The sequence below is a fragment of the Oncorhynchus keta genome, chromosome 35, assembly GCF_023373465.1.
Source record: "Oncorhynchus keta strain PuntledgeMale-10-30-2019 chromosome 35, Oket_V2, whole genome shotgun sequence".
Classification (NCBI taxonomy): Eukaryota; Metazoa; Chordata; class Actinopteri; order Salmoniformes; family Salmonidae; genus Oncorhynchus; species Oncorhynchus keta.
The window spans coordinates 72,329,585-72,351,326 of NC_068455.1; the positions used below are offsets into that span (position 1 = coordinate 72,329,585).

The 21,742-nt window shown below is 53.3% G+C and overlaps 1 protein-coding gene across 1 annotated transcript in view; it reads right to left on the reverse strand.

The window, feature by feature from the left end:
- Positions 1-3,195: 3,195 nt before the first annotated feature.
- LOC118379494 (collagen alpha-6(IV) chain-like) overlaps positions 3,196-21,742 on the reverse strand; it is a 143,637-nt gene continuing 125,090 nt past the window's right edge. The window contains exons 37-40 of the mRNA XM_052497667.1: positions 9,619-9,735; positions 8,037-8,228; positions 7,454-7,740; positions 3,196-7,141 (exon numbers count right to left, since the gene is read on the reverse strand). Coding sequence (XP_052353627.1) covers positions 6,884-7,141; positions 7,454-7,740; positions 8,037-8,228; positions 9,619-9,735 — 854 coding nt within the window. The 3' untranslated portion in view covers positions 3,196-6,883. The remainder of the gene's footprint in view (positions 7,142-7,453; positions 7,741-8,036; positions 8,229-9,618; positions 9,736-21,742) is intronic.

Sequence of the window (21,742 nt, forward strand, 5' to 3'; positions counted from 1 at the left end):
GAACCACGCCCACACAAACACGGGAGAGAGAGAGAGAGAGAGAGGCAGTGGATTCATGAACCGTGACAACTGTATTTTAATCAATGCCACTCTGACATTGTTCAATCTAATATTTATATATTTTGTAATGAGTTTCCTCCTCTTCTTCCGAAGAGGAGAGGCGAAACGGATCAGAGGACCAATACGCGGCGTGGTAATTTTCCATGGTACTTTTTAATGCTATAAGGTACACATGAACAAACTAACAAAACAAGAAATGTGAAAACTCAAAAAACAGTCCTATCTGGTGCACACACAGAGACAGGAAACAATCACCCACAAACACACAGTGAAACCCAGGCCACCTAAGTATGATTCTCAATCAGAGACAACTAATGACACCTGCCTCTGATTGAGAACCATACTAGGCCGAAACATAGAAATTCCCAAAACCTAGACAAACAAACATAGACTGCCCACCCAACTCACGCCCTGACCATACTAACTAAATACAAAAACACAGAAAATAAAGGTCAGAACGTGACAGTACCCCCCCCCAAAGGTGCGGACTCCGGCCGCAAAACCTTGACCTATAGGGGAGGGTCTGGGTGGGCGTCTGTCCGCGGTGGCGGTTCTGGCGCGGGACGCGGACCCCACTTCACCATTGTTTTAGTCCGCCTCATTTTCCGCCTCCGTGGCTTTCTCACCATGGCAACCCCTCTCAATGACCCCACTGGACAGAGGGGCAGCTCGGGACAGAGGGGCAGAAGCTCTGGACAGAGGGGCAGGGGCTCTGGCGCCTCTGGGCTGAGGGGCTCTGGCGCCTCTGGGCTGAGGGGCTCCGGCAGCGGCGCCCGGACAGGCGGGAGGCTCCGGCAGCGGCGCCGGACAGGCGGGAGGCTCCGGCAGCGGCGCCGGACAGGCGGGAGGCTCCGGCAGCGGCGCCGGACAGGCGGGAGGCTCCGGCAGTGGCGCCGGACAGGTGGGACGCCCGGCAGCGGCGCCAGACAGGCGGGACGCTCCGGCAGCGGCGCCGGGCAGGCGGGAGGCTCCGGCAGCGGCGCCGGGCAGGCGGGATGCTCCGGCAACGGCGCAGGACAGGCGGGACGCTCCGGCAGCGGCGCCGGACAGGCGGGACGCTCCGGCAGCGGCGCCGGACAGGCGGGAGCACCTGCAGGGAGGAGACAGAGAGACAGCCTGGTGCGTGGAGCTGCGACAGGAGGCAGCGGCGCCGGACAGGCGGGACGCTCCAGCAGCGGCGCCGGACAGGCGGGAGGCTCCGGCAGCGGCGCCGGACAGGCGGGAGGCTCCGGCAGTGGCGCCGGACAGGCGGGAGGCTCCGGCAGCGGCGCCGGACAGGCGGGAGGCTCCGGACAGGCGGGAGGCTCCGGCAGCGGCGCCGGACAGGCGGGACGCTCCGGCAACGGCGCCGGACAGGCGGGAGGCTCCGGCAGCGGCGCCGGACAGGCGGGACGCTCCGGCAGCGGCGCCGGACAGGCGGGAGCACCTGCAGGGAGGAGACTGAGAGACAGCCTGGTGCGTGGGGCTGCCACAGGAACTACCAGGCTGGGGAGACTTTCAGGAGGCTTGATGTTAGGAGGAGCCTGAAAGATCGGGCTGTGGGGAGCACTGGAGCTCTGGTGCGCAACCTTGGCACCACTTCCCCAGGCTGGACAACTACTCGAGCCCGGACCCTCCAGAGTGCAGGCACAGGTTGAACCGGGCTGTGGGTAAGCACGGGAGATCTAGTGCTTACTACACGCACCTCTCCCCTAGGCTCCACTCCCACAGTTGCCCGGTACGAGCGGAGCGCAGGCAGAGGACGCACTGCACCCTCCCAGCGCCCGGAGACACAGCACGCAGAGCCGGCGCAGGATAACCTGGACCAAGACTGCGTACCGGCGACCAGACCCGCTGAGCAGGCACCATACGCCCTGGCTCAATGCCCACACTCGCATGGCACTCTCGGGGCTGCCCTATAGCGCACCGGGCTATGGACAGGCACTGGCGACACCGTGCGCTCAACCGCATAACACGGTGCCTGACCAGTAATGCGCTGCTTATCATAAGCACGAGGAGTGAGCTCAGGTCTGCTACCTGGCTTAGTACCACACCTCGTGTGCCCCCCAAAAAAATTTTTTGGGCTGCCTCTCGTACCTGTCGCACTGCCGTGCTGGCTTCGCCAACCTCATTCTCCTGTAACCTTCCTTGCATTGCTCCATCGAATCCCAGGCGGGCTCCGGCACTCTCCCTGGGTCGACCGCCCACCTATCTATCTCCTCCCAAGTTGTGTAGTCCAGATTCAGCTCTGATGCTGGCCACTGTTGTTGCTGCTGCTGCTGCTGTCGTCGCTGTCCTTTACCACGCCGCTTGGTCCGATTGTGGTGGGTGATTCTGTAATGAGTTTCCTCCTCTTCTTCCGAAGAGGAGAGGCGAAACGGATCAGAGGACCAATACGCGGCGTGGTAATTTTCCATGGTACTTTTTAATGCTATAAGGTACACATGAACAAACTAACAAAACAAGAAATGTGAAAACTCAAAAAACAGTCCTATCTGGTGCACACACAGAGACAGGAACAATCACCCACAAACACACAGTGAAACCCAGGCCACCTAAGTATGATTCTCAATCAGAGACAACTAATGACACCTGCCTCTGATTGAGAACCATACTAGGCCGAAACATAGAAATTCCCAAAACCTAGACAAACAAACATAGACTGCCCACCCAACTCACGCCCTGACCATACTAACTAAATACAAAAACACAGAAAATAAAGGTCAGAACGTGACATATTTCTTAATTCCATTCTTTTACTTTTAGATGTGTGTATTGTTGTGAATTGTTAAGATACTACTGCATTGTTGGACCTACAGTAGATGCACAAGCATTTCGCTACACCCACAATAACATCTCCTAAATATGTGACCAAATGTTTTTATTATTTTATTTTGTATTGGTGGTCTATAATTTAGTTACATTGTTCTCACATAATCGTAATCATTCTTTTTAATCTGATTAAATTGTAATACTTTATTTCAGTGTGAACACAAGAATACACATTTCAGACTCATTAAATTCTGTTGTTTATCCTCTTTGAGGAAAATGTAGCACAACTGCATAATCATTGTTGGCACTTACGTATGTTTCTGTTATACATGTCAAATGTGGATTTGTATGAAGAAGAAAAAATATTCCGGTTTTCTCAAAATCCCTTTTTTTAAAGATGGTGGAATTTATTTACCATCAGAGGACTGTGTCAAAAGAGCGACAATAAAAATGTGTTTTATCCTTTTGGGTAATTCAAAAATAATCATAGTACTGTATGTATTCCCATATAAAAACATATCCTAAAAAAAAAACATCCGTTCCTATCATCGAATGTACAGACCAGCATCCACAAAATGTATTTGTACATCACTTTTGATACAGGGGATACATACTGTGAAGTAAAAATAATTATAATCTAGATTACAGACAAAACAATGACAAATGAGGACAAATAATGTACTCAGGGCTACCAACGAGAGATGGGCCTATGTGATAGACATAGTGGTCATAGTGGTTACAATTGATTAAGACACCCAGTACCTTTAACATAAATTCAGCGACAACGGCCACGTTCCAGGCCACCTACATTCCAGGTGTTGCATTTCATCAACCACCAACCAATGGTTGTGAGTCACCTCATCGACTACGTAGTTAAGGCATCAATCAGATTGTTAGATTATAGAATGTGATCAGCTGATATGTTAATCACCTATTCAGGTGTTGTGAGATCTGGTAGGCGTCTGTAATGTAGTCGGCTCTGGAACCTAATGTAGTCGGCTCTGGAACCTAATGTAGTCGGCTCTGGAACCTAATGTAGTCGGCTCTGGAACCTAATGTAGTCGGCTCTGGAAACTAATGTATTCGGCTCTGGAACCTAATGTAGTCGGCTCTGGAACCTAATGTAGTCGGCTCTGGAACCTAATGTAGTCGGCTCTGGAACCTAATGTAGTCGGCTCTGGAACGTGGCCATTAACAAAACAGGCTAAGGACAGCAGATAGGGACTACCAGAACACAATAGGCCTTAACGTTGATAAAAATGTATAGTAAGCTTCTGTACAATAACAAACATTCTAACATGCTGACTACACCACTTGTGCCGTGTGTGCGAGCGTTGCAAAATAAATGTACACATACATGTTATTCAATTATTGCCTCTCCCATCTCCTTATTGGTTTATAGAAGCAGATACCCACGAGCCATCTCCTCATTGGTTTATAGAAGCAGATACCCACAAGCCATCTCCTCATTGGTTTATAGAAGCAGATACCCACAAGCCATCTCCTCATTGGTTTATAGAAGCAGATACCCACAAGCCATCTCCTCATTGGTTTATAGAAGCAGATACCCACAAGCCATCTCCTCATTGGTTTATACCCACGTGGGTGATTGAAAGATTGACTTAGTTCGGTTGGTCGTCGTGGTATCACCAATCGCCATATAAAGTCCAAAGAAGAAAAAGCCTGGATTTAAACATAAAAAAATGGTAGTTAACCAGGCAAGTCAGTTAAGAACAAATTCTTATTTACAATGACGGACTAGGAACAGTGGGTTAACTGCCTTGTTCAGGGGCAGAACGATAGATTTTATCTTGTCAGGTCGGGGATTTGATCTAGCAACTTTTTGGTTACTGGCACAATGCTCAACCACTAGGCTACCTGCCGTCCCTGGAAGGAGGAGAGATGACTAGAAACGATTTGGTTGACCGTTTTATGTGTGGATGAATTGGTGGAGTAGAGGACCTTGTGCATTTCAGGTAAAATAACAATTCAGCGTTTATATCCCAGGACAAATTAGCTAGCAACTGCAAGCTAGCTAAATAGGACAAATTAGTTAGCAACTGCAAGCTAGCTAGCTAAATTGCCATAAATGTTTAGCGCTTTTTGACCTGTCCTCAAATTAACAAATAGTTCACCGTTTGTTTTGATATTTTAACCTGCGTGTCGTGATCGCGTTTGGTGTGGGGGGACAAAATCAATTTATTTGGGATGCCTTCCAAGCGGTTATTGCGTACTTGTATGTTTTGGCTTGAGCATGGTGGGTGGTGGGTTTTTATTTAAAAAAAAAACATTTTGGTCACAAAACATGGAGAGTAGAGGTGAGCAGATAGCGAGGTGAGCAGATAGGCTAGTGAGGTGAGCAGATAGGCTAGTGAGGTGAGCAGATAGGCTAGCGAGGTGAGCAGATAGGCTAGCGAGGTGAGCAGATAGGCTAGTGAGGTGAGCAGATAGGCTAGCGAGGTGAGCAGAGTGATTGAGTGAAACCCTGCAGAATATGACGGTTTTAAATAAGTATGATTTGGTGCATCGTACTATCAGCTTGGTCACCCATTCCAGTCAGCGAGAGAGTTGAAGTAAAGTAGCAGTGCTCTATATCTGTTTCCCCGAACATTTGTGTTTGTCTTGGGCAAATGTAATTGCCATGAAGCAACTTTAATTTGACATTTTACTAATTTAGCAGACGCTCTCATCCAGAGTGACTTACAGGAGCAATTAAGGTTAAGTGCCTTGCTCAAGGGCACTTCGGCAGATTTGTCACATAATCAGCTGGGGATTCGAACCAGCAACGTTTCGGTTACTGGCCCAACGCTCTTGTGTTATCCTCTCCACTCTGTGGCAGTTACAGTACATTTCCATTACAAGTCCAACCCCTTTCCACAACTATCAGGATCTCACTGTGGGCGGATACATACATTGTGGAGTGAGATGAAATAACCATAGTAATCATGTGCGTTTGTTGTTGCTGATGTGTGTGCCAGCAGTGAAATCGAGGAGCTGATAGGTTTGTTTCTGTGGTGGTGAACCTAAATCTTCACCGTCCGTCACTATAGCTAAACTGAAAAGGCACACGTTTGATTGACAAGTCAAACGTTGCGGACTGACTGTTACAGACGGACTGACATTTATATCTTACCCATTATTGGAATTCACATCAGTGCAATACATTCACATACATGGTCTCTTATGACCAATTGTTTTTGTTCTAATACTGTGATTCGTCATTGGATGATGTTGTCTCACTATCTATGCCAATCATTCTAATATTTTAAAAGTGCCTTTTTCCAAACTGTTGTCAAGTTGAGTCCCGGAGTAGGGTAACAAAAAAAAAAAGACATATTGGTAAAGATATCAATGGTGTGTGTGTGTTAAAGTGGTTGGCTAGCAGTAAATAGGTATGTACAGTATAGCAGGTATCTCAGGTTTATGACTGTAGTTGTTATGGTAGAGATCTGTCCCAATGGAACCCTGTATTGTTCACTACTTGTGACCAGAGGCCTATGGAGCCCAAGCCATAAGTAGTGTACGATATAGGGAATAGGGGGTCATTTGGGACGTAGCCAGGAAGGGGAAACGGTTCAGTGTGGTCCGAAGGGTTGGTTTGCAGTTGCACAAGGTAGCCGTGAATGTTTTCAGACCACGTAGCCATAGTAACGAGAAATCACCCACATAAAGACACATATTAGCAACACTGTCAGTGATATCCTAGTGCAGAGCAATCAAAACCAAGACCCCACATCTCTCCATCCCTCCCTCTCTCTCTCTCGTTCTATATCCATCCCCCTCTCTCTAACATCGATATTCACGCATCGTAAACCCACAGAAGTGCCCTCGTCAGCCCTTCAGGACACCTTTACACCCCAAGTGAGATCCTGGGATGAAGCAGGGGACGGTGCTTAAATTCAGTCAGTCATCTGGTCAATAATTTTTTTTTAAGGGGGAATGTTTTTTAATTTTTTTTACCTCCTCTCTCTTTTTCTTTCTGAGAAGTAATCATAACCCTCTCTTTTGTTGTTTCAGTCTCTGTGTTTTCCATTTCTTCTCTCTATCTCTCTATCTTCGACTCTTCTCCCGGCTACAAGATCTTACTGCAGACCTGACAGCGACTGACTCTGCTGAGTTGGTTGCCTCCCTTCAGCGTGTCCATCGGAGGTGGGTTGAACTCGCGGTTAGGCTCCACCGTGGTCAGCCAGAAGCTGTACTTGTTGGCAAAGAAGTGGCAGGTGCCCTTAGCCCCGTTACACTCGATGAAGGGAGTTGCACGGAAGTCTTCCAGACAGGAGCCGGGTGAAACAAGGGACTGGCCTCCGCCCTCTGCCCCGGCAGCTGTGTGCTGTATGGGGGGGAAAGAGAGAGGGAGAGACCCAGACAAGTCCTGGGTGTTAGTTTCACAATGGTGGTTTAGACTGGGGTAGTAGTGAACTAACTTTACATTTTAGTTACAAATATTGGCTGGGATTCAACCCGAGGCACACTGTACTGTGCTTGATATTTAAAGGTCATTTATGATTGAGCTGAGATCTGCAGCGTTTACCATGAATGTGATCTCTGAGAATGTGGGAATATTGCCTTTGAAAGGTGCACTGTCAAAAGTGCTCTACAACACACCGTGGATTGAATCTGGCTTTCATCCCACATCACTCACCATGAGGAAGGAGTACCCGATCCAGAGGGACCTCCAGCCAGCAGGGCAGGTGGGGATGGTGAGGTCCTGGGAGTGGACGGCCACAGCCTGGGACATGGCCTCGCACACGGAGCACCTGCTGATGTACTGGCTGATGGCCTCCTCTCCCACCGGCATCATGGGGATGGGCGCAGTGGTGGACAGCCAATAGGACTTGTCGTTGCGGCTGGCGTAGTAACAGATCTCATTGGGCGTGCAGTAGAGGAAGGGGACAGTGCTGAAACGGGGGAGGCAGGAGCCCGCCATACCTGGGGGAGAGGAGAGAGGAGAGAGGGGGGAGGAGAGAGGAGAGAGGGGGGAGGAGAGAGGAGAGAGGGGGAGGAGAGAGGAGAGAGGAGAGAGGAGAGAGGAGAGAGGAGAGAGGAGACAGGAGAGAGGGGGAGATTGAGAGGGAGGGATATAAAGATTATCTTTCTGCAAGATTTGTAGGTCTCTGTGTGTGTGTGTGTGTGAGTGTGAGTGTGAGTGTGTGTGTGTGTGTGTGTGTGTGTGTGTGTGTGTGTGTGTGTGTGTGTGTGTGTGTGTGTGTGTGTGTGTGACTGACCGAGGTCCTGGTTGTGTGCCTTCTCCTGCCCCTCTACGTACAGCAGACTGTATCCCTCCCAGAGCCGGGACATGCCCTGGGGACACATGGGTACCTGGTTGTTCTGACTGTGTTTCACCAGGGTGAAACCAACACTCCTGCTGCGGGCCACACTGCCAGGGGGACCCTGCAGACCAGGCTTACCAGGCAGACCTGAGGGAGAGAGGAGAAGAAGGAGGGGAGAAGAAGGGGTGGAGAGGGGGAAGAGGAGAGGAGAGAGGAGGGGAGAGGAGAAGAGGAGTTACAAAAGGAGAGGGGGAAGAGAGGAGAGGGGGGAAAGGTATGGAGAGGGGTAGAGAAGAAGAGAGGAGAAGAAAGGAGAGGATAAGAGAAGAGAGGAGAATGAGGGGGAAGAGGAGAGGAGAGAGGGGGAAGAGGAGAGGAAGGAGAGTAGAGAGGGGTAACAGGAAAGGAGAGAGGAGGGGGAAGAAGAGAGGGGTAACAGGAAAGGAGAGAGGAGGGGGAAGAAGAGAGGGGTAACAGGAAAGGAGAGAGGAGGGGGAAGAAGAGAGGGGTAACAGGAAAGGAGAGAGGAGGGGGAGAAGAGAGGGGTAACAGGAAAGGAGAGAGGAGGGGGGAGAAGAGAGGGGTAACAGGAAAGGAGAGAGGAGGGGGGAGAAGAGAGGGGTAACAGGAAAGGAGAGAGGAGGGGGGAGAAGAGAGGGGTAACAGGAAAGGAGAGAGGAGGGGGGAGTAGAGAGGGGTAACAGGAAAGGAGAGAGGAGGGGGAAGAAGAGAGGGAAGAGAAGAGGAGAGGAGTACTACATGTTAAAAGGTTGGCTAACTCTTAAGTAACTTCAGCTATAATGCATTATGATGCAGTTATAGAGCATTGTAAGACTTTACATGTATCGACATCTCTTTCTCTCACGCGCACGCAGGCCTATAACTTTGTTTTCCGTGTATCAGACCAAGCATATATAGCCTTGTTGATTTGATGATGTTTACATGTTTCAGTGGAAATGGTGCTGGAATAGCAGAGGCAGTGCTCCTGTTGTCTTTGTGCTGACTTGCAGTAACTCCCTGTGGTTCTCAATCAGTGGTTGTTAAGTCAACTGTTGAAAACATTCACTTGTTTGACTGTGTTGCAGGTCATACAGCTGTTTGTTACATGCAATATTGGCTTTGTGGACTTCACTGGACAGATGTCGCTCTCCGGTTTTGTGAAGAAACAAACGTACGTGGAGTTGAATTTATTCCTCCACTGTGTGACTGTTGTCTCTGCCTTATTGTACATCACAGTGGAGTATCGGGTTATAGAGCAAACAACGCAATTATCACAACATAGGTTGTTATATGGATTTTGTATTGGCTTCCTCAGTGGTTTACCCCACACAGCTCTACTGACTGCTGGTCCCCACAAGTATAGATAAACACACACACACACACACACACACACACACACACACACACACACACACACACACACACACACACACACACACACACACACACACACACACACACACACACACACACACACACACACACACACACACACACACACTGATAGACATACACACTCACACACACGCATGCATACCTTGTGATCCGGAAGGCCCAGGGAATCCAGGAGAACCAGGGTCTCCCAGAGGTCCATCCAGACCTGACCCTCCGTTCCTCCCCAGCTTCCCCACCACACCGGGCCTGCCTTTAGGACCTGGAACAAAGGTGGAAGATACACTTAGAACACTGATCCAAGGACAGTATTAGGTTTAACTACCTACCTGGTTGAGGTTAAGATTGGATGAGGGTTTAACTGAACCTAGATCAGGGGTAACTAAGGGTCACTTTGGTTAACCTAGACTCCACACTGACTGAATCCATCACAACTGTTTTGAAGCAAGTAAAACGAGTGTTAATTCAGTGTGGATTCCAATCTAAACTTTGGTGGGCACAGATCACGTTTTCTTTGATCCAGTCCAGTAGGCTACTCTACTCACCCCCTCTGCCAGTCGGCCAGGCTGTTCCTAGTAGGTTACTCTACTCACCCCCTCTGCCTAGTTGGCCAGGCTGTTCCTAGTAGGCTACTCTACTCACCCCCTCTGCCTAGTCGGCCAGGCTGTTCCTAGTAGGTTACTCTACTCACCCCCTCTGCCTAGTCGGCCAGGCTGTTCCTAGTAGGTTACTCTACTCACCCCCTCTGCCTAGTCGGCCAGGCTGTTCCTAGTAGGTTACTCTACTCACCCCCTCTGCCTAGTCGGCCAGGCTGTTCCTAGTAGGTTACTCTACTCACCCCCTCTGCCTAGTCGGCCAGGCTGTTCCTAGTAGGCTACTCTACTCACCCCCTCTGCCTAGTCGGCCAGGCTGTTCCTAGTAGGTTACTCTACTCACCCCCCTCCTAGCCTGTTCCTAGTCGGCCAGGCTGTTCCTAGTAGGCTACTCTACTCACCCCTCTGCCTAGTCGGCCAGGCTGTTCCTAGTAGGCTACTCTACTCTACTCACCCCTCTGCCTAGTTGGCCAGGCTGTTCCTAGTAGGTTACTCTACTCACCCCCTCTGCCTAGTCGGCCAGGCTGTTCCTAGTAGGTTACTCTACTCACGACCCAGGCTCTGCCTAGTTGGCCAGGCTGTTCCTAGTAGGTTACTCTACTCACCCCTCTGCCTAGTCGGCCAGGCTGTTCCTAGTAGGTTACTCTACTCACCCCTCTGCCTAGTCGGCCAGGCTGTTCCTAGTAGGTTACTCTACTCACCCCCTCTGCCTAGTCGGCCAGGCTGTTCCTAGTAGGTTACTCTACTCACCCCCTCTGCCTAGTTGGCCAGGCTGTTCCTAGTAGGCTACTCTACTCACGGCCACCTCTGCCTAGTTGGCCAGGCTGTTCCTAGTAGGCTACTCTACTCACCCCCTCTGCCTAGTCGGCCAGGCTGTTCCTAGTAGGTTACTCTACTCACCCCCTCTGACCTCTGTTACCTAGTCGGCCAGGCCTAGTAGGTTACTCTACTCACCCCCTCTGCCTAGTCGGCCAGGCTGTTCCTAGTAGGTTACTCTACTCACCCCTCTGCCTAGTCGGCCAGGCTGTTCCTAGTAGGTTACTCTACTCACCCCCTCTGCCTAGTCGGCCAGGCTGTTCCTAGTAGGTTACTCTACTCACCCCCTCTGCCTAGTCGGCCAGGCTGTTCCTAGTAGGTTACTCTACTCACCCCCTCTCTGCCTGTTCCTAGTCGCCTAGCCCAGGCTGTTCCTAGTAGGTTACTCTACTCACCCCTCTGCCTAGTCGGCCAGGCTGTTCCTAGTAGGTTACTCTACTCACCCCCTCTGCCTAGTCGGCCAGGCTGTTCCTAGTAGGCTACTCTACTCACCCCCTCTGCCTAGTCGGCCAGGCTGTTCCTAGTAGGTTACTCTACTCACCCCCTCTGCCTAGTCGGCCAGGCTGTTCCTAGTAGGTTACTCTACTCACCCCCTCTGCCTAGTCGGCCAGGCTGTTCCTAGTAGGCTACTCTACTCACCCCCTCTGCCTAGTCGGCCAGGCTGTTCCTAGTAGGCTACTCTACTCACCCCCTCTGCCTAGTCGGCCAGGCTGTTCCTAGTAGGTTACTCTACTCACCCCCTCTGCCTAGTCGGCCAGGCTGTTCCTAGTAGGTTACTCTACTCACCCCCTCTGCCTAGTCGGCCAGGCTGTTCCTAGTAGGTTACTCTACTCACCCCCTCTGCCTAGTCGGCCAGGCTGTTCCTAGTAGGTTACTCTACTCACCCCCTCTGCCTAGTCGGCCAGGCTGTTCCTAGTAGGTTACTCTACTCACCCCCTCTGCCTAGTCGGCCAGGCTGTTCCTAGTAGGTTACTCTACCCCCTCTGCCCCCTGTTCTGCCTAGTCGGCCAGGCTGTTCCTAGTAGGCTACTCTACTCACGACCTCTGCCTAGTCGGCCAGGCTGTTCCTAGTAGGTTACTCTCACCCCCTCTGCCTACTGCCTAGTCGGCCAGGCTGTTCCTAGTAGGCTACTCTACTCACCCCTCTGCCTAGTCGGCCAGGCTGTTCCTAGTAGGTTACTCTACTCACCCCCTCTGCCTAGTCGGCCAGGCTGTTCCTAGTAGGTTACTCTACTCACCCCCTCTGCCTACCCCTGTTCTGCCTAGTCTGCCTAGCCCAGGCTGTTCCTAGTAGGTTACTCTACTCACCCCCTCTGCCTAGTCGGCCAGGCTGTTCCTAGTAGGTTACTCTACTCACCCTCTGCCTAGTCGGCCAGGCTGTTCCTAGTAGGTTACTCTACTCACCCTCTGCCTAGTCGGCCAGGCTGTTCCTAGTAGGTTACTCTACTCACCCCCTCTGCCTAGTCGGCCAGGCTGTTCCTAGTAGGTTACTCTACTCACCCCCTCTGCCTAGTCGGCCAGGCTGTTCCTAGTAGGTTACTCTACTCACCCCCTCTGCCTAGTCGGCCAGGCTGTTCCTAGTAGGCTACTCTACTCACCCCCTCTGCCTAGTCGGCCAGGCTGTTCCTAGTAGGTTACTCTACTCACCCCCTCTGCCTAGTCGGCCAGGCTGTTCCTAGTAGGCTACTCTACTCACCCCCTCTGCCTAGTCGGCCAGGCTGTTCCTAGTAGGTTACTCTACTCACGCCTCTGCCTAGTCGGCCAGGCTGTTCCTAGTAGGTTACTCTACTCACCCCCTCTGCCTAGTCGGCCAGGCTGTTCCTAGTAGGTTAGGTTACTCTCTGCCTAGTCGGCCAGGCTGTTCCTAGTAGGTTACCTACCCCCCCTCTGCCTAGTCGGCCAGGCTGTTCCTAGTAGGTTACTCTACTCACCCCTGCCTCTGCCTAGTCGGCCAGGCTGTTCCTAGTAGGTTACTCTACTCACCCCCTCTGCCTAGTCGGCCAGGCTGTTCCTAGTAGGTTACTCTACTCACCCCCTCTGCCTAGTCGGCCAGGCTGTTCCTAGTAGGTTACTCTACTCACCCCCTCTGCCTAGTCGGCCAGGCTGTTCCTAGTAGGTTACTCTACTCACCCCTCTGCCTAGTCGGCCAGGCTGTTCCTAGTAGGTTACTCTACTCACCCCTCTGCCTAGTCGGCCAGGCTGTTCCTAGTAGGTTACTCTACTCACCCCCTCTGCCTAGTCGGCCAGGCTGTTCCTAGTAGGTTACTCTACTCACCCCTCTGCCTAGTCGGCCAGGCTGTTCCTAGTAGGCTACTCTACTCACCCCTCTGCCTAGTCGGCCAGGCTGTTCCTAGTAGGTTACTCTACTCACCCCCTCTGCCTAGTCGGCCAGGCTGTTCCTAGTAGGTTACTCTACTCACCCCCCTCTGCCTAGTCGGCCAGGCTGTTCCTAGTAGGTTACTCTACTCACCCCCTCTGCCTAGTCGGCCAGGCTGTTCCTAGTAGGTTACTCTACTCACCCCTCTGCCTAGTTGGCCAGGCTGTTCCTAGTAGGTTACTCTACTCACCCCCTCTGCCTAGTCGGCCAGGCTGTTCCTAGTAGGTTACTCTACTCACGACCTCTGCCTAGTTGGCCAGGCTGTTCCTAGTAGGTTACTCTACTCACCCCCTCTGCCTAGTCGGCCAGGCTGTTCCTAGTAGGTTACTCTACTCACCCCCTCTGCCTAGTTGGCCAGGCTGTTCCTAGTAGGCTACTCTACTCACCCCCTCTGCCTAGTCGGCCAGGCTGTTCCTAGTAGGTTACTCTACTCACCCCCTCTGCCTAGTCGGCCAGGCTGTTCCTAGTAGGCTACTCTACTCACCCCCTCTGCCTAGTCGGCCAGGCTGTTCCTAGTAGGCTACTCTACTCACCCCCTCTGCCTAGTCGGCCAGGCTGTTCCTAGTAGGTTACTCTACTCACCCCCTCTGCCTGGTCGGCCAGGCTGTTCCTAGTAGGTTACTCTACTCACCCCCTCTGCCTAGTTGGCCAGGCTGTTCCTAGTAGGTTACTCTACTCACCCCCTCTGCCTAGTCGGCCAGGCTGTTCCTAGTAGGCTACTCTACTCACCCCCTCTGCCTAGTCGGCCAGGCTGTTCCTAGTAGGTTACTCTACTCACCCCCTCTGCCTAGTCGGCCAGGCTGTTCCTAGTAGGTTACTCTACTCACCCCCTCTGCCAGTCGGCCAGGCTGTTCCTAGTAGGTTACTCTACTCACCCCCTCTGCCAGTCGGCCAGGCTGTTCCTAGTAGGTTACTCTACTCACCCCCTCTGCCTAGTCGGCCAGGCTGTTCCTAGTAGGTTACTCTACTCACCCCCTCTGCCTAGTCGGCCAGGCTGTTCCTAGTAGGTTACTCTACTCACCCCCTCTGCCTAGTCGGCCAGGCTGTTCCTAGTAGGTTACTCTACTCACCCCCTCTGCCTAGTTGGCCAGGCTGTTCCTAGTAGGTTACTCTACTCACCCCTCTGCCTAGTCGGCCAGGCTGTTCCTAGTAGGTTACTCTACTCACCCCCTCTGCCTAGTCGGCCAGGCTGTTCCTAGTAGGCTACTCTACTCACCCCTCTGCCTAGTCGGCCAGGCTGTTCCTAGTAGGTTACTCTACTCACCCCTCTGCCTAGTCGGCCAGGCTGTTCCTAGTAGGTTACTCTACTCACCCCCTCTGCCTAGTTGGCCAGGCTGTTCCTAGTAGGTTACTCTACTCACCCCCTCTGCCTAGTCGGCCAGGCTGTTCCTAGTAGGTTACTCTACTCACCCCCTCTGCCTAGTCGGCCAGGCTGTTCCTAGTAGGTTACTCTACTCACCCCCTCTGCCTAGTTGGCCAGGCTGTTCCTAGTAGGTTACTCTACTCACCCCCTCTGCCTAGTTGGCCAGGCTGTTCCTAGTAGGTTACTCTACTCACCCCCTCTGCCTAGTTGGCCAGGCTGTTCCTAGTAGGTTACTCTACTCACCCCCTCTGCCTAGTCGGCCAGGCTGTTCCTAGTAGGTTACTCTACTCACGACCTCTGCCTAGTCGGCCAGGCTGTTCCTAGTAGGTTACTCTACTCACCCCTCTGCCTAGTCGGCCAGGCTGTTCCTAGTAGGTTACTCTACTCACCCCCTCTGCCTAGTCGGCCAGGCTGTTCCTAGTAGGTTACTCTACTCACCCCCTCTGCCTAGTCGGCCAGGCTGTTCCTAGTAGGTTACTCTACTCACGACCTCTGCCTAGTTGGCCAGGCTGTTCCTAGTAGGTTACTCTACTCACCCCCTCTGCCTAGTCGGCCAGGCTGTTCCTAGTAGGTTACTCTACTCACGACCTCTGCCTAGTCGGCCAGGCTGTTCCTAGTAGGTTACTCTACTCACCCCCTCTGCCTAGTCGGCCAGGCTGTTCCTAGTAGGTTACTCTGCTCACCCCTCTGCCTAGTCGGCCAGGCTGTTCCTAGTAGGCTACTCTACTCACCCCTCTGCCTAGTCGGCCAGGCTGTTCCTAGTAGGTTACTCTACTCACCCCCTCTGCCTAGTCGGCCAGGCTGTTCCTAGTAGGCTTACTCTACTCACCCTCTGCCTAGTCGGCCAGGCTGTTCCTAGTAGGCTCTGCCTAGTCGGCCAGGCTGTTCCTAGTAGGTTACTCTACTCACCCCTCTGCCTAGTCGGCCAGGCCTAGTCAGGCTGTTCCTAGTAGGTTACTCTACTCACCCCCTCTGCCTAGTTGGCCAGGCTGTTCCTAGTAGGCTACTCTACTCACGACCTCTGCCTAGTCGGCCAGGCTGTTCCTAGTAGGCTACTCTACTCACCCCCTCTGCCTAGTCGGCCAGGCTGTTCCTAGTAGGCTACTCTACTCACCCCCTCTGCCTAGTCGGCCAGGCTGTTCCTAGTAGGTTACTCTACTCACCCCCTCTGCCTAGTCGGCCAGGCTGTTCCTAGTAGGTTACTCTACTCACCCCCTCTGCCTAGTCGGCCAGGCTGTTCCTAGTAGGCTACTCTACTCACCCCTCTGCCTAGTCGTCCAGGCTGTTCCTAGCCAGCCTAGCTGTTCCTAGTAGGCTACTCTACTCACGACCTCTGCCTAGTCGGCCAGGCTGTTCCTAGTAGGCTACTCTACTCACGACCTCTGCCTAGTCGGCCAGGCTGTTCCTAGTAGGTTGCTCTACTCACCCCCTCTGGCTCTACTCACCCCCTCTGCCTAGTCGGCCAGGCTGTTCCTAGTAGGTTACTCTACTCACCCCCTCTGCCTAGTCGGCCAGGCTGTTCCTAGTAGGTTACTCTACTCACCCCCTCTGCCTAGTTGGCCAGGCTGTTCCTAGTAGGTTACTCTACTCACCCCCTCTGCCTAGTCGGCCAGGCTGTTCCTTAGGTTACTCTACTCACGACCTCTGCCTAGTCGGCCAGGCTGTTCTAGTAGGCTACTCTACTCACCCCCCTCTGCCTAGTCGGCCAGGCTGTTCCTAGTAGGCTACTCTACTCACCCCCTCTGCCTAGTCGGCCAGGCTGTTCCTAGTAGGTTACTCTACTCACCCCCTGCCTCCTAGTCGTAGGCTTACTCTACTCTACTCACCCCCTCTGCCTAGTCGTCCAGGCTGTTCCTAGTAGGTTACTCTACTCACGACCTCTGCCTAGTTGGCCAGGCTGTTCCTAGTAGGCTACTCTACTCACGACCTCTGCCTAGTTGGCCAGGCTGTTCCTAGTAGGTTACTCTACTCACGACCTCTGCCTAGTTGGCCAGGCTGTTCCTAGTAGGTTACTCTACTCACGACCTCTGCCTAGTCGGCCAGGCTGTTCCTAGTAGGTTACTCTACTCACCCCCTCTGCCTAGTTGGCCAGGCTGTTCCTAGTAGGCTACTCTACTCACCCCCTCTGCCTAGTCGGCCAGGCTGTTCCTAGTAGGTTACTCTACTCACGACCTCTGCCTAGTTGGCCAGGCTGTTCCTAGTAGGTTACTCTACTCACCCCCTCTGCCTAGTCGGCCAGGCTGTTCCTAGTAGGCTACTCTACTCACCCCTCTGCCTAGTCGGCCAGGCTGTTCCTAGTAGGTTACTCTACTCACCCCCTCTGCCTAGTCGGCCAGGCTGTTCCTAGTAGGTTACTCTACTCACCCCTCTGCCTAGTCGGCCAGGCTGTTCCTAGTAGGTTACTCTACTCACCCCTCTGCCTAGTCGGCCAGGCTGTTCCTAGTAGGCTACTCTACTCACCCCTCTGCCTAGTCGGCCAGGCTGTTCCTAGTAGGTTACTCTACTCACCCCCTCTGCCTAGTCGGCTGTTCAGGCTGTTCCTCTGCCTAGTCGGCCAGGTTACTCTACTCACCCTCTGCCTAGTTGGCCAGGCTGTTCCTAGTAGGTTACTCTACTCACCCCTCTGCCTAGTCGGCCAGGCTGTTCCTAGTAGGTTACTCTACTCACCCCTCTGCCTAGTCGGCCAGGCTGTTCCTAGTAGGTTACTCTACTCACCCCCTCTGCCTAGTCGGCCAGGCTGTTCCTAGTAGGTTACTCTACTCACCCCTCTGCCTAGTCGGCCAGGCTGTTCCTAGTAGGTTGCTCTACTCACCCCCTCTGCCTAGTTGGCCAGGCTGTTCCTAGTAGGTTACTCTACTCACCCCCTCTGCCTACCTCTGCCTAGTTGGCCAGGCTGTTCCTAGTAGGTTACTCTACTCACTCTACCTCTGCCTAGTTGGCCAGGCTGTTCCTAGTAGGTTACTCTACTCACCCCCTCTGCCTAGTCGGCCAGGCTGTTCCTAGTAGGTTACTCTACTCACCCCTCTGCCTAGTCGGCCAGGCTGTTCCTAGTAGGTTACTCTACTCACCCCCTCTGCCTAGTCGGCCAGGCTGTTCCTAGTAGGTTACTCTACTCACCCCCTCTGCCTAGTCGGCCAGGCTGTTCCTAGTAGGTTACTCTACTCACCCCTCTGCCTAGTCGGCCAGGCTGTTCCTAGTAGGTTACTCTACTCACCCCCTCTGCCTAGTCGGCCAGGCTGTTCCTAGTAGGTTACTCTACTCACCCCTCTGCCTAGTCGGCCAGGCTGTTCCTAGTAGGTTACTCTACTCACCCCTCTGCCTAGTCGGCCAGGCTGTTCCTAGTAGGTTACTCTACTCACCCCTCTGCCTAGTCGGCCAGGCTGTTCCTAGTAGGTTACTCTACTCACGACCTCTGCCTAGTCCAGGCCAGGCTGTTCCTGTTCCTAGTAGGTTGCTCTACTCACCCCCTCTGCCTAGTCGGCCAGGCTGTTCCTAGTAGGTTACTCTACTCACCCCCTCTGCCTAGTCGGCCAGGCTGTTCCTAGTAGGTTACTCTACTCACCCCTCTGCCTAGTTGGCCAGGCTGTTCCTAGTAGGTTACTCTACTCACCCCTCTGCCTAGTCCAGGCCAGGCTGTTCCTAGTAGGTTACTCTACTCACCCCCTCTGCCTAGTCGGCCAGGCTGTTCCTAGTAGGTTACTCTACTCACCCCCTCTGCCTAGTCGGCCAGGCTGTTCCTAGTAGGTTACTCTACTCACCCCTCTGCCTAGTCGGCCAGGCTGTTCCTAGTAGGTTACTCTACTCACCCCTCTGCCTAGTCGGCCAGGCTGTTCCTACCTCTGTTCGGCCAGGCTGTTCTAGTAGGTTACTCTACCCCCTCTGCCTAGTCGGCCAGGCTGTTCCTAGTAGGTTACTCTACTCACCCCCTCTGCCTAGTCGGCCAGGCTGTTCCTAGTAGGTTACTCTACTCACGTTACTCTACCTCTGCCTAGTCGGCCAGGCTGTTCCTAGTAGGTTACTCTACTCACGACCTCTGCCTAGTCGGCCAGGCTGTTCCTAGTAGGTTACTCTACTCTGCCTAGTCGGCCAGGCTGTTCCCTCTGCCTAGTCGGCCAGGCTGTTCCTAGTAGGTTACTCTACTCACCCCTCTGCCTAGTCGGCCAGGCTGTTCCTAGTAGGTTACTCTACTCACCCCCTCTGCCTAGTCGGCCAGGCTGTTCCTAGTAGGTTACTCTACTCACGACCTCTGCCTAGTCGGCCAGGCTGTTCCTAGTAGGTTACTCTACTCACGACCTCTGCCTAGTCGGCCAGGCTGTTCCTAGTAGGTTACTCTACTCACCCCTCTGCCTAGTCGGCCAGGCTGTTCCTAGTAGGTTACTCTACTCACCCCTCTGCCTAGTCTGTTCCTAGTAGGTTACTCTACTCACGACCTCTGCCTAGTTGGCCAGGCTGTTCCTAGTAGGCTTACTCTACTCACCCCCTCTGCCTAGTCGGCCAGGCTGTTCCTAGTAGGTTACTCTACTCACAACCTCTGCCTAGTCGGCCAGGCTGTTCCTAGTAGGTTACTCTACTCACCCCCTCTGCCTAGTCGGCCAGGCTGTTCCTAGTAGGTTACTCTACTCTACCTGCCTAGTCGGCCAGGCTCTGCCTACTCACCCCTCTGCCTAGTCCCAGGCTGTTCCTAGTAGGTTACTCTACTCACCCTCTGCCTAGTCGGCCAGGCTGTTCCTAGTAGGCTACTCTACTCACCCCCTCTGCCTAGTCGGCCAGGCTGTTCCTAGTAGGCTACTCTACTCACCCCTCTGCCTAGTTGGCCAGGCTGTTCCTAGTAGGCCTCTACTCACGACCTCTGCCTAGTCGGCCAGGCTGTTCCTAGTAGGTTACTCTACTCACCCCCTCTGCCTAGTCGGCCAGGCTGTTCCTAGTAGGTTACTCTACTCACCCCTCTGCCTAGTCGGCCAGGCTGTTCCTAGTAGGTTACTCTACTCACCCCTCTGCCTAGTCGGCCAGGCTGTTCCTAGTAGGTTACTCTACTCACCCCCTCTGCCTAGTTGGCCAGGCTGTTCCTAGTAGGTTACTCTACTCACCCCCTCTGCCTAGTCGGCCAGGCTGTTCCTAGTAGGTTACTCTACTCACCCCTCTGCCTAGTCGGCCAGGCTGTTCCTAGTAGGTTACTCTACTCACCCCCTCTGCCTAGTCGGCCAGGCTGTTCCTAGTAGGTTACTCTACTCACCCCTCTGCCTAGTTGGCCAGGCTGTTCCTAGTAGGTTACTCTACTCACCCCCTCTGCCTAGTCGGCCAGGCTGTTCCTAGTAGGTTACTCTAGCCTAGTCGGCCAGGCTGTTCCTAGTAGGTTACTCTACTCACCCCCTCTGCCTAGTCGGCCAGGCTGTTCCTAGTAGGTTACTCTACTCACCCCCTCTGCCTAGTCGGCCAGGCTGTTCCTAGTAGGTTACTCTACTCACCCCTCTGCCTAGTCGGCCAGGCTGTTCCTAGTAGGTTAGGCTGTTCCTAGTAGTTATCTACTCTACTCACCCCCTCTGCCTAGTCGGCCAGGCTGTTCCTAGTAGGCTACTCTACTCACGACCTCTGCCTAGTCGGCCAGGCTGTTCCTAGTAGGTTACTCTACTCACCCCTCTGCCTAGTCGGCCAGGCTGTTCCTAGTAGGCTACTCTACTCACGACCTCTGCCTAGTCGGCCAGGCTGTTCCTAGTAGGTTACTCTACTCACCCCCTCTGCCTAGTCGGCCAGGCTGTTCCTAGTAGGCTACTCTACTCACGACCTCTGCCTAGTCGGCCAGGCTGTTCCTAGTAGGTTACTCTACTCACCCCCTCTGCCTAGTCGGCCAGGCTGTTCCTAGTAGGCTACTCTACTCACGACCTCTGCCTAGTCGGCCAGGCTGTTCCTAGTAGGTTACTCTACTCACCCCCTCTGCCTAGTCGGCCAGGCTGTTCCTAGTAGGCTACTCTACTCACGACCTCTGCCTAGTCGGCCAGGCTGTTCCTAGTAGGTTACTCTACTCACCCCCTCTGCCTAGTCGGCCAGGCTGTTCCTAGTAGGCTACTCTACTCACCCCCTCTGCCTAGTCGGCCAGGCTGTTCCTAGTAGGTTACTCTACTCACCCCCTCTGCCTAGTCGGCCAGGCTGTTCCTAGTAGGTTACTCTACTCACCCCCTCTGCCTAGTCGGCCAGGCTGTTCCTAGTAGGCTGTTCTCTACTCACCCCCTCTGCCTAGTCGGCCAGGCTGTTCCTAGTAGGTTACTCTACTCACCCCCTCTGCCTAGTCGGCCAGGCTGTTCCTAGTAGGTTACTCTACTCACCCCTCTGCCTAGTCGGCCAGGCTGTTCCTAGTAGGTTACTCTACTCACCCCCTCTGCCTAGTCGGCCAGGCTGTTCCTAGTAGGCTACTCTACTCACCCCTCTGCCTAGTCGGCCAGGCTGTTCCTAGTAGGTTACTCTACTCACCCCTCTGCCTAGTTGGCCAGGCTGTTCCTAGTAGGTTACTCTACTCACCCCTCTGCCTAGTCGGCCAGGCTGTTCCTAGTAGGTTACTCTACTCACCCCCTCTGCCTAGTCGGCCAGGCTGTTCCTAGTAGGTTACTCTACTCACCCCCTCTGCCTAGTCGGCCAGGCTGTTCCTAGTAGGTTACTCTACTCACCCCTCTGCCTAGTCGGCCAGGCTGTTCCTAGTAGGTTACTCTACTCACCCCCTCTGCCTAGTCGGCCAGGCTGTTCCTAGTAGGCTACTCTACTCACGACCTCTGCCTAGTCGGCCAGGCTGTTCCTAGTAGGTTACTCTACTCACCCCCTCTGCCTAGTTGGCCAGGCTGTTCCTAGTAGGTTACTCTACTCACCCCCTCTGCCTAGTTGGCCAGGCTGTTCCTAGTAGGGTCTGTTCATTTGGTAGAGCATGGCTGCTTGTAATGCCAGGCCTAGTGGGGCTGTTCCTAGAGACCACCCTAGTCGGCCAGGCCCTCTGTCGGCCAGGCTGTTCCTAGTAGGCTACCTACTGACTCTGCCTAGTCGGCCTACGTCTGCTAAATTCTACCTCTGCCTAGTAGGCTATATTACTATTATACCCCTCTGCCTAGTCGGCCAGGCTGTTCCTAGTAGGCTACTC